The 12,347-nt window shown below is 34.4% G+C and overlaps 1 protein-coding gene across 4 annotated transcripts; it reads left to right on the top strand.

Annotated features, from left to right (window-relative positions):
• Window positions 1-3,311: 3,311 nt before the first annotated feature.
• RNEE/G (RNAse E/G-like protein) lies at window positions 3,312-8,135 on the top strand. Of its 4 annotated transcripts, none has more exons than XM_079034711.1 (11): window positions 3,312-3,467; window positions 4,038-4,296; window positions 4,384-5,561; window positions 6,094-6,411; window positions 6,489-6,530; window positions 6,614-6,738; window positions 6,808-6,955; window positions 7,031-7,103; window positions 7,166-7,278; window positions 7,378-7,650; window positions 7,737-8,135. In XM_079034711.1, the coding sequence occupies exons 2-11, from the start codon at window positions 4,089-4,091 to the stop codon at window positions 7,932-7,934; spliced, it is 2,676 nt and encodes an 891-aa protein (XP_078890837.1). In that variant the 5' UTR covers window positions 3,312-3,467; window positions 4,038-4,088; the 3' UTR covers window positions 7,935-8,135. The 4 variants fall into 4 exon arrangements, with proteins under 4 accessions (XP_078890837.1, XP_078890836.1, XP_078890838.1 ...); XM_079034710.1 differs by having other exon boundaries at window positions 4,041-4,296; XM_079034712.1 differs by having other exon boundaries at window positions 3,316-3,467; window positions 4,027-4,296.
• Window positions 8,136-12,347: the final 4,212 nt, after the last annotated feature.

Consider the following 12,347-nt stretch of genomic DNA (forward strand, 5'->3'; position numbering starts at 1 on the left):
CAAGAAATTAAGATTGAACAAGTTCAGTCCATATCAGCTTGGATTTGTCGCTAACCTAGTCTTGTGATTATGATTTTGACAAGTTCACATGGATAGGAACACATACACCATAAAAATCTAAGTGTCATAAGGTTTGTCTCTGATTCATGAAAATGATGGTGAGGAAACGCTTTCACTAAGTAGATTTTAAATATTTAGCAATTGTGATATTTGCATTTCTCAAGTTCGATTATGATTACGATATCCCTCTTCATAGTTCGAATTGTGAGAAATGGCAAAGGTCTAAACAATTGAGACTATGATTACGACATCCCTCTTTATAGTTCTAAAACTGTTTAGACACACATGTGAGCTATCTAAGGAAAGGTGTATGATTTTGGGAAGCTTAGATAAAGTCTTATCGAAGCATCTCGTATCAGAAATCTGAACTTCGGTAATGAAAGTCAATAAAGTATTGATTTCTAGAAGTCCAACTTATTTCTGGCTACATGTCAAAGCTAGTGGGAGCATAAGTGTTATGCTAATAAGGATATAATTATCATGTTAGTGGGAGCATGATTCTTATGATAAGTGTTGCAAGTTAGCAATGTTAATTATAGAAAACAAAAGTTTTAATTTGCAAAGTTGCAGGGTTTGAAAAGTTGTTTTGCTATAATTAAGGGAGAGGAAATTATACTTCATTCCAATTCTAAAAGCTTAGATTGAGATTTTAATCAAATTTAGTCAAGTGTATATATGAATGTTATGTTGGAATGGTTCAACATAAGGATATTCTATATATGAAAATGCTAATTTCGTTCTCAAAATTTGATTATGATTACGTCATCTCTCTTCATAGTCAGAATTGTGAGAACATGGCAAATAGAAAAATTATAGCAAAAGACTGATCGAGTATAAATTTTTATAAATGCTCTCCAAATAAACATACCTAACTCCGACAAAACTACAAGCATAAACCTAACTCTAATTAGAAGTTTGACAAAATTCTAACGTTAGGTTTTAGATTTTGGAAAGAAAGACTCGATTGCGAGTAGAATGGAAGTGACGATTTTGGTGGGAGTGGGCCCTCTTTCATTTAATTAATAACAAAAAGTACAAGAAATAATTTAAAGAAGATTTAAATAAAAAAAAATAAGTGCATAAAAGTCGTTTTTTTATATTTATATATATAATGGATCAACTATGTAAGCAATTAAAATCATAGGACCATTCATGTCAAAAGAAATAGTTAGGGAATGAAACCATGACTTTTTATAAACTACAAGGACTATTTATGTCATTTAGTCTATAATAAAATTTTCATTTTAAATTAGGTAAGTTACAAGAATCTTCCTGAACTTATATAAATTTTTTGGATTAGATACCAAAAAGAATTTTGTTGTTGATTTCATCCTTGTACTTTTAGCTTGTTTTGAATGTCACTAACATGTTTTACTTTTTTCCGTTAAATTGACATAAAAGTACAATTTTAACCTTTATATTTAATAAAATATTATATACTATTGAATTTTATTATTTTATAGGATACCACTCACTCTAGTCATCATCATTATCGTCTCACCATCACCTCCATTGACAAAGAAACCCGATTTCTCTTGCCAATGATGAACAATAAAGTACTACCTCACCATCAACCTTCGGTGGCGACTTTAGAATAAAAATCTATATGGTTCATTATTTAAGTGAAACCGACAAAAATAAAAAAAGTCAAAAATCATAATAGTGGGTCGGATCGTATAAGCAAAAAAATAATAATAATGCTCTTACAAACCAGAATTTACATTCTTGATTTTTTTTAACATTGAAAAAATATTTAAAGTTCTTATAAACAAAAAAAAGATTAAAAGTTCTTAGGAACTATATATGAAAAAGCCCTATGCTTATTTTGCTCATTACCTTCTTCGACTATTTTTTCATATTTATTTTTAAAAAACTTGAATCGATTCTAATTTGTTAAACAAACAACAATTGGAAATCAAATCAACAATTATGGAAACAAACAACAATTGGAAATCAAATCAACAATTATGGAACTTGGAAGTGAATGTAGTTAAGCAAAGAACAAAGAATCAATTTCCAAAATCATTGACAAATTCATAACTGTGAATGTCAAAGGTGAATCAAATGCTTGATATTTTGAGGTGATCAATGTAGTTAAGGTATTAAATAAAAACCAAAAAAATGAAAAATCAAACGGCAAATCGTCAAATCGTCAAATACGTTTACAAAATTGACCCATATGAATCAAATAATAAAGGTCTTAGGAATTTGGAAAACATTAAACAATTGTCATTTAGCAAATACATTAACAAATAACAATGAACATGGAAATTGATTAAGAAAACTACTAAACGTAAATAAACAAAGTTATACAAAATACCAAAGTAATACAATTGTGAACTGAGAATTGTACAAACCTTTTGGAGTGTGAGTCTAGACAGCGGGCGATGGCGCCCATCGGAAGGAGGCAACCATGCAGATGGTGAGAGTCGTTTGGTTAAGGACACCGGAAATGTTAAGGACATCAATCACAAAATCAATGTCGTTTCAAATCTCCATACTTAAACAAATAAAGTTAAATTCTTTTGTTTAATTACAATTTTTAATGAACTATTGTTTAATGGGTTATTTTAAATAGATTAAGTATTTGATTGGATAATAAGATATGAATTGTTGGCCTTTAAAATTGAGGTATGAATTTTTATTTTTTTCCGACTAAAGTAGTTCTCCTAAATTTTATAAGGTAGGTCACATTTTTTTTGCTATATAAATTTTTATTAAGCTTAAAAAGTTTGGTGGGTCAAAGAACCCACCTTAACTAATACTAAACTCGTCAATGTCAACAATTGTCGTATATCCTCTAACGTAAAGATGAAGAATACTAAATAAAGAACTCAAGTATCCTACTAACTCGAGTCCAACTTTTTCTTCACCAAGCTATGGTGAGTCTCGTTCACCAACTACAAAGAGAAGTCCACTTGATAAACGATGGTGGCTTTAGAATGAAGTTTAACTCTAGTTTTGTTGCTTTTTTTTTTCCAATACTATTGATACAAGGTTAGGTCTATTGTTTTCTTTTTAAGAAACTTCCACCATTAATGAATAACAATTTGTTAGAAAATGTAAAACTAAAGGTAAAATAGTAAATTTACATCTATTTAATGGAAAAAGTAAACAATGTTAATTACAGGGACTTGGGTCAAAACAAACAGAAACCATAAGGATGAAATCCGCAATAAAAATCTTTGAGGGACCTAATCCAGAATGTTTATATAAGCATTTTTTTTTTGTAATTTACCTTTTTCAATTTCACTCTCGTTGTATACAGTTTCTATGTGTCATCTGACCTCCTACAAAAAACTTCACGGAATTTGACCCCTCGCGTCTTCCTTATCTTCGTGGAGGCAAGCTAGCTAGCCGTTTCAACCTGCTTCACTTTTTCACTTCTTTTTGCAGAACCCCACCACGTATGCTCTCTCTCTACCCTTCATTTCTTCTTATTCATAACTGCATCTTCTTCGTTTTCTCTCTCGCTCTATCTTTCTCCGGGTTTTGATGTCTGAATCTATCTGTTATTACACAACAATCTTTGAATTTCTATTGGTTTTTGTCTAATGCCAATTCCGTGAATCTTTTTTTGATTAATGTGTATGAAAGTACTTTGTTTAGTTGTCTTTATTAATTCAGCTTCAATACCCATGGTTGCACACCAACTGTTTGTAGAAATGCGAAGCTTAATTTCGTCATCTTGCAAGCTCATATCTACATGCGTGAATTAAGAATTCAATCAATTACCCCTAAGTTCCCGAAACTAGACACAGTTTTGGATTTTGACACTGCCCTTTTGTATTCTCCAAATGCAAAACTCATATGGGTTATGTTCTAAAGTTTAGCACTAACATTATATAACTTTTATACCTGATTGATGTACAAAGTAGAAATCTATACAACATTTCGACTTTGAACTATAAATTTCTATCGATTTAGCCACTGAATGATTATTATAATAAACCTTGATGTGGTTAGTTTGATTCTAGCAGATACATGGTCGAGGAAGTTTTGTGTGTAGGTGTTATATCAAGGGAGGTATGCAATCCTTATGTGAAACCTTGTGGATGTTAAGAGGTGAAGTTTCTCTTTCACTGCATTTAGTTAGTAGTAGAAAGAGCAGAAAGATTTTGGTGAGAAGATCATTGACTAGATCTTGTAGCAGAAGCTCTTCACAGAATATCTTTGGGTCATGGATGGTGGAAACATGGCTACCTGGACAACCTTTGATTTCTGCTAAAGCTAAAGGTATAATAAATCCATATGACAATGTTCCTATAAACTTTACTTGTTTATATGCTTCTGAAAACTCAAATGCTTCCAGTGATTTGACAGATGAAGCAAAACAATTGGAAAATTCCGGAAGTAACTTTGTGGTTTCAAAACAATTGTTGGGTGATCTTGATTTTGAGGATGATTTCAGTTCTGAACTTTATGAACCATACAGCAGATGTTATCAGCCTGTAGAGGAACCCTGGCTTCTAGAAGCTTCCATCTTTTCCCAATATGATAGACAAATAGATTCTTCAAATGATTCAACATGTGAAAATAATATATCAGAAAGAGAGTACCCTGTTGAAGAGCCATGGTTATCTATCAAGGCTCCCACCATTGATGTATCTTTAGAAAACAAGGTGGAAAACATCAAGCCAAAGGATCAAAGTCCAAGAATTGAAAAAATATTTGATAAATTGACACGGGTATCTGTTGGAAATGAGAAAGAAAGTGAGAAACCTGTTAATGAGCTTGAGGAAATTCCAAAAAGATTGTTTCTTGATGATGAGGGTAGGGTAGGTATGCAAGGTACACAACAAGGGGTATCTGTTGATACAGTTATATTGATAAACTCATCTTTATGTACAATGCAAAGGGTTGCTGTAATGGAAGATGAAAAACTGGTTGAAATATTACTAGAACCTATAAAAAACAATGTTCATTGTGATAGTGTATATATAGGAGTAGTCACAAAACTAGTTCCAAACATGGGAGGAGCATTTGTAAACATAGGTCACCCCAGAGCTTCTCTTGTTGGAATAAGTCATCATGTGGAGCCCTTTATATTTCCTCCATTTTCCCGCCATAAAGAACCAAGATCCGTAGATGGGTCTTTGCTTGTTGAGCTTCTAGAACATTCTAGAGTTAATGAGAACAACAAACCCAAATCAGAAGAACAAGAGGTTATCGATAACATTGAGGAGAATGATGATGACATGGATGATGATGAGTTTGATGTGCCTGAAGACTTTCCGGAAGATGTGAATGGAGGTGTGGTTAACTCTGTGGTGTATATTAATGGCAAAAGGAATATATTTCAACCAATCGAAACTTCTCATGATTCAAATCATCAAACCATGACTGAGATTACTGATAGTAACAAGGGTCCATGCACAAATGAAAGTAAATGGGCACAAGTTCAAAAGGGTACTAAAATAATTGTGCAAGTTGTCAAAGAGGGATTGGGTACCAAAGGGCCCACATTGACTGCTTATCCAAAGTTAAGAAGCCGATTTTGGGTATGTGGCTATGTTATTCCTATTTTGGTTGTTACATCTGATGTTAACTTGTAAATTGTAATAACATGATGAGAATCCATAAGTTAGGTCTCAGGTTCAAACCCTAGCATCATCTCTCTTGATCTAGGAACAGTCTGATTTACCTTCCCCCATGTTGGTTGTGGGACCCGTTGGTGGGGGCGCCTAGGGGTGGTGTATACTGTATATTGTATACCCTTTCTTTCAGTGTAAAAAGGGTATACCCCTTGTGTATACCCTTTTTATACTGAAAGAAAGGGTATACGCGTACGCGTATACCCTTTTTACAATGAAAGAAAGGGTATACACTATACAGCATACACCACCCCTAGGCGACCCCACCAATGGGTCCCATAGCCAACATGGGGGGAAGGTAAATCAGAGTGTTCCCAGATCAAGAGAGGTGATGCCAGGGTTTGAACCTGAGACCTTGCTTATGGATTTTCATCTTCTTACATGCGAATGAAGATCTTGATTATGTTTTTTGAAATGAAAATTTAAAACTATGTTTCAGGTTTTGTTGACACGTTGTGATAGAATTGGGATTTCGAAGAAGATTTCAGGATTGGAGAGGACTCGATTGAGGGTGATAGCAAAGACATTGCAGCCACCTGGTTTTGGTCTTACAGTGAGGACTGTTGCTGCAGGCCATACAATGGAAGAACTTGAAAAGGATCTTGATGGATTGCTTTTGATGTGGAAAGGTATCACTGAACAAGCAACATCTGCAGCCCTTGCTGCAGATGAAGGTGTAGAAGGTGCAATTCCTGCTATGTTACATCGAGCCATGGGTCAAACACTATCAGTAGTCCAAGACTATTTTAATGACAAGGTTAAAATTGGAAATATCTTTTTACTCAATCCTCATTATATTTGTGTACTAATAATGCTCTATTTGTCTGTCTTCAGGTTAAGAACATGATAGTTGATTCTCCAAGGATATATCATGAGGTATAATTATATTATTTCTGAATGCTTATTACCCGAAAATAAATATTTGAAAAATTATTTGCATTTGTGATACACACATTTAGGTTACAAATTATCTTCAAGAAATAGCTCCTGATCTCTGCAATCGTGTTGAGTTATACACTAAAAAGAATCCACTTTTTGATGAGTACAACATCGAGGAAGAATTGAACAACATGTTAAGTAAAAGGTGAGAATCAATTACATTAAATGCAAGAAAAATATTTATTGGATTTTAAAATAAAAACACATTTTGTAGGGTGTCACTCTCTAATGGAGGTTATCTAGTAATTGAACAAACAGAAGCTTTAGTCTCCATTGATGTGAATGGAGGACAATGTATGCTTGGTCATGGAACTTCACAGGAGAAAGCCATTCTTGATGTCAATCTTGCAGCTGCTAAACAAGTAAGCCAAGGGCAATTTCGTCAATTTCTTTTATATTATGCTGAAAATTCACATATATGTAAAATATGGTTTCAGATTGCTAGGGAATTAAGATTGAGGGATATTGGTGGAATTATTGTGGTCGATTTCATTGATATGTGGGATGATTGTAAGTCTATAATCTATATATCTTTCTATATATCTTTTTTACATTTCTTTTTTTTTTTTCAGCAAATAAACGATTGGTTTATGAAGAAGTTAAAAAAGCAGTTGAGAGAGATCGATCGTTGGTTAAAGTCTCGGAACTTTCTAGACATGGGCTCATGGAGATCACTAGAAAAAGGGTATGTAACTATGTATCAAAACTTAATAAAATTAAAAAAATATGATTCGTTATTTAATTTTTTTTTTTTTTTTTTTTTTTTTTTTTTAACTCTTAACAGGTGCGACCTAGTGTGACATTTATGATCAGTGAGCCATGTTCTTGTTGTCATGCAACTGGAAGAGTGGAAGCTTTGGAAACTTCATTTTCAAAAATCGAACGTGAAATTTGTCGATTTCTTGCAAGAATGGAAAGGGCAGATCCTGGAAAACCTGAAACTTGGCCGAAATTTGTTCTCATGGTTGACCGATATATGGGGAGTTATTTGACTTCGGGGAAGAGGACACGATTGGCAATTCTAAGTAGTTCTCTTAGAGTATGGATTTTGCTTAAGGTATGTGTAATCGAAAGCAATTGGGGATAATATAATATCTGAATTAAGGAAAAATAAATAGTTTGATTTTGATGCGATGATAACAGGTTGCGAGAGGGTTTACTCGAGGAGGATTTGAGATAAAACCACTGGCGGATTTCAAGGATCATAGAGATGAAGATCAACAAATGAGTCGGACTCAGCCGCCGCCATTTCAGCCGCCACATGCCGCCAGAGATCCGCGTCCGCCGAGACGGAAAGTCACCATCTTTCCGATCAAGAAATGGAAGACCGGTGGCAAGTGAATGAAGAGAGAGAGAGAGAGAGAGAGAGAGAGAGAGAGAGAGGTGATTTACATCTTTTTTTTTTTTGTTAAACGAAGTTTTATAAATATTATTCGGTAATGACAAATAATAGGGTTTTTCGTTATTTACATATCTGAAATGTTATTTAATGATTATAGAATGGAAAATGACTTGAGATGGTAAATTATTTTTTGAAAAGTACACATTTAGTCCATATATTTTTTTTAAATTAAGCCTTTATACTTTATTAATATGTACACAATAAATCCTTTTGACCGGTTTCTATGGGTTTTGTTGATGTGGAAGCACACGTGACACTAAAAGCAACTGCACAAAAATTAATTAGTTTAGTCACTCCTTATAAACAAATGTTAACCTTCAAAATCAGGAAGAATCACCTTCAAACTCGAACACATAGTAGATAGGAGAAGTGGGGAATTCGTAGAAGAAGAAAGATGTCAAGTGGCTCAAGAATCTCCACAGGTTCAAGCAATCAGAGAGTAGATAAGGAAGTCCTCTGTGATTGTGAACACCCTTCAAGAATTCGTACCTCCAAGACCAAAGATAATCCTGGAAAGAAATTTCGAGTGTGCCCTAACTCATTGGTAAATACCAAAAGTGATTTTATTTGTCAAATCGCATCAATTTTCTTCTTCTTACCTTCTATGTTGTTGATTTTATTACTATAGAAACCAGGGAAAAAGTGTAAATTTTTTAATGGATTGATGAAGAACCTGAGAATATGAAGCCCATTGCAGAAGATACTCTTTTGGATTTTGCAGATTATCTTAAACAAGTTTTAGAGGATGTGGCATCTGTTAGAGAAGAAGTGAAACAGTTGAAGGTTATGATTCAGATACTGATTCTGCTGGTCATTGTTAAGGTTATGTTTTGGGGTTGAAGATATGCTTCTTGTGGTTTTAGGGGATTTTGATGTAATAGACTTGTTGTGTAATTCTTGTTTATGTAATGGATGTTGGTGTACTTTATGTTTATGTAATGGTAAATTTTATTGCTATTATATATGGATGTTGATGTAATTAAGTCAGTCAAATGGAGGTAAAACCAAGACAAATTACAGGAAATATTCTTTTATAGACAATTGGATGTAAAGACAAATAAAAGTGGATGACAAAAGGCATCAAGCCATTTAATAATTACAAAAGTTAAGCCCACCAGTAGGGGTAATACAGTAATTTAGTTCAAAAGATTAGACAAGTACATCAAAAGTAAATGGTGGTTGTCGAGGCCAACAAAATTAATAACCCTAGATCTTTTACACTAAAATAGTGTATAGTGGTAAAGGGATCGTATCCACGGAGATTGGTTCAATTTAAATCTCTATGTAAATCTCTTTGTAAAATACTTGCAAAATAAAATTAAAAGTAAAAAAAAAGGGGGGGGGGGGGGGGATGTTTAGTTATTTCAATTGTTTGACAAAAATCAAAGCTAGCTAGAATAAAAATATGACAAGTAAACAAGTAAAAGATTGGATTAAATTCAAAGAAGTGGAATTGGTTGATTTTGGGGTACACCTCATGGATGATATGATTGACTTATCATTAGACTTAATGGAATAATACTTGTGAATTGGTTTAACTTGGCTATAGCAATTCATAAGCACAAATTGCCTCAACTCTTCTTAGAAATTAAAATGGTTAGAGGAGCTCTTAACATATTTCCTTAATTGAAGTCACAAAATCAATGAAGCATAAAATCTTGTAAAAATCAATTAGCTTTAAGTTGTAAGAGTTACCAAGTCCAAAAGATAATCAAATGCTTACATTATCATTATAGAGGAAACATTTCCATGGTCTAAATGAAATGAAAATAAACATATAAACCATTTGTTGCTTACTAATTTGAAGGTCCATTACTTAACCAAGAAATTAGTCAACAAATACAAGCATTCATTCATCCAAGCTCATGATCAAAGATAAATAAACACAACTAGATGTTTAACTAGAAAACATTCCCATAAACTTCAAACACAATGTAATGATAAGTCTTCAAAGCAAATAATCATCCATGGGTTAAACCCTAATCAACCAAATGAAAGTTTAGCCAAGCATGGCCAAAGTAAAAGAAAAACAATAAAGTTTAATGGTACTAAACATTGTCTTAGATTCAAGATGAAAGGAAATTACACTAATCTTCCAAAAATTCTTCAAATCTTCCAAGGCTCCTTAGAGAGAATATGGAGTATGTTCTTCAAGTGACCCCCCCCCCCCCCCCAAAAAAAAATGGCTCCAATCTCCAGCAAAAGGGAGCTGATTTCCGGATTCAAAAAGGTACCAAAAGTCACCCACCAAACTTCCACAAATAGAGTCAACAAGTCAAACCCAGAATCAGCTCAGAACAATTCACGCGGACCGCATATAAGTCCACGCGGACCGCGTGGGTCACGCTGAATGTGAGACTTGGGCCATTAATCATGTATTCTATCCCAATCTTCAATTCTTCAAATTTAGCCCACAATCATAATGTCACACCCCAAAACCGGAACGGCGGAAACGTTCTGGGGTGGATGACGTCATGTCAAGTATCACAACACATGCATTATAGTAATCAAAGTACAACAAAACATTGCATTAATAGTAATAGTTTTACATGGTTTACTTTACAATACATCAAGGTAATACAAGTAAATATATAGGTGCAGCTTGGCACAAAATAGTCTTCAACAGAAGCTCCTGGATTGTACCTGTCTAATGCTGACCTGAGAATACAAGTTATTTGAAAAGCAAGTATCAACATTTTTACAAATGCTGGTGAGTTCATAAGCATTTAGTGGCATTTTATTCAAATAACTTTAATGAAAGTGGTAGTTTCAGTGTATCTATTACATTAGTGTCTTTTCCAGAAAATCCTATATTTTCTTTAATAAAAGCAGTCTTCTACCAAGACTGGACGGAGTTATGTGGTAAAAAGGTAGTTTTCCCTTAATCGTTATCATTATCAAAATACATAATTTGATTATTAAGAAAGCAGGAGAATTCAGGGAAATAACATATGTCTCAGCAGTGAGGACTGCTGACTAAGGCAAAGGAATCATAGACTCCAGGAGAGTATCGAATGAACGACACGCCTGACTCAGTCTAACAGAAAGAGACACAGACCCCAGACGGTACCAAATGAAAGGTACAACTAGTAAGGTCTAAAACAGTGAACACAGACCCCAGACCCCAGACAGTATCAACTGAATGATACGTCTAGCAAGGTCTAAAACAGTGAATACAGTGAATACCGTGAATACAGTGAATACAGACCCCAGACGGTACCAAATGGATGATACGTCTAGCAAGGTCTAAAACAGTGTGACTCCGAGAGTGGGTTCCAACATACAGTGTAAATTGCTGGTGAAAAACCATTACCTTAAGGCCATGAATTATAAGGTAACCTGGGATACTCGTAACCATACTAACCGACACTAGAGTACCTGACGCCCTACAAGCGTCTAGAGAATATGATATTTGTCACCCCTTGGCTTGGTAGGCCGTGGACTGTAGCTAGCAGTCAGGGTGCGGGGGTGTCAATCCCGTATAGATCTATACACACAATGTACGCTCTCCCTACAGGAGACTCTGGTTACCAACTAGACGACGGAGAAGACCGTGTCCCGAAGATGCATCCCAAATAGTGGGTAGAGGGTTTCCAATGTAAGTGTTGAACTGGTGGTAGAGACTCTTAACTGAACTGACTAATGTAAACCTATATGTCTATGCTTGTGTACATAATATATAACTAATGAATCAAACGACCTTCGGATGGACATCCGATCCCACCAGACCACATATCAACGAAGAAAAGGAAATAGGGCGGACAAGCCTTCCTAAGTCCTTCAATCATTATTTATATGCATCTAAACAAGCACAGACATACAACTAACTACGCTTGAGTGTGTATAACAAGTGGAATCATATCGTGAAGTATAACCGAATCGTGATGTATAACCGAATCGTGTCGGATAACCAAATCGTGAAGTATAAGCGTACAGTGTGAATAACCGACTCGTGATGTATAACCGAACAGTGTGGAATAACCAAATCGTGATGTATAACCGTACAGTGTGGAATAACCGGATCATGAAGTATAAGCGTTAACTGGTATAAGTGTATCACGAAGTGGAAGTGACAACAAGTGAAGTAAGAGCGTCTAACAGGTATAAGCTATCACAAGTATAAGCGAAGTATAGGTAATAACATGTATAGACGCATCAGAAAGTGAAAGCGTTATCAAGTAGGAACTTTAACTAAGAAGGAGTATTAAAACATGGAAGAAAACCTTTATTCTTGAGAAAATCACGACAGGGTACTCTGTTGTAAAATAAGTTTGAAAAACCTTTAGAAATCCTTTGGAAACTTTTCATAAACCAGTTTAAAATGAACTTTAACAAAGCAGTTTAAGTATGAG

Source organism: Lactuca serriola, chromosome 4 (genome assembly GCF_051521515.1).
Source record: "Lactuca serriola cultivar US96UC23 chromosome 4, Lser_US96UC23_V15, whole genome shotgun sequence".
NCBI classification, from domain to species: Eukaryota; Viridiplantae; Streptophyta; class Magnoliopsida; order Asterales; family Asteraceae; genus Lactuca; species Lactuca serriola.

What these genes read in the sequence shown, in the direction of transcription:
- RNEE/G (XM_079034711.1), top strand. Translation starts at nt 4,089, where the DNA reads ATGCAATCCTTATGTGAAACCTTGTGGATGTTAAGAGGTGAAGTTTCT. An exon ending in GATTTCTGCTAAAGCTAAAG is followed by an intron (nt 4,297 to 4,383) that starts GTATAATAAATC and finishes GTGATTTGACAG; the next exon opens with ATGAAGCAAAACAATTGGAA. An exon ending in AAGACTATTTTAATGACAAG is followed by an intron (nt 6,412 to 6,488) that starts GTTAAAATTGGA and finishes GTCTGTCTTCAG; the next exon opens with GTTAAGAACATGATAGTTGA.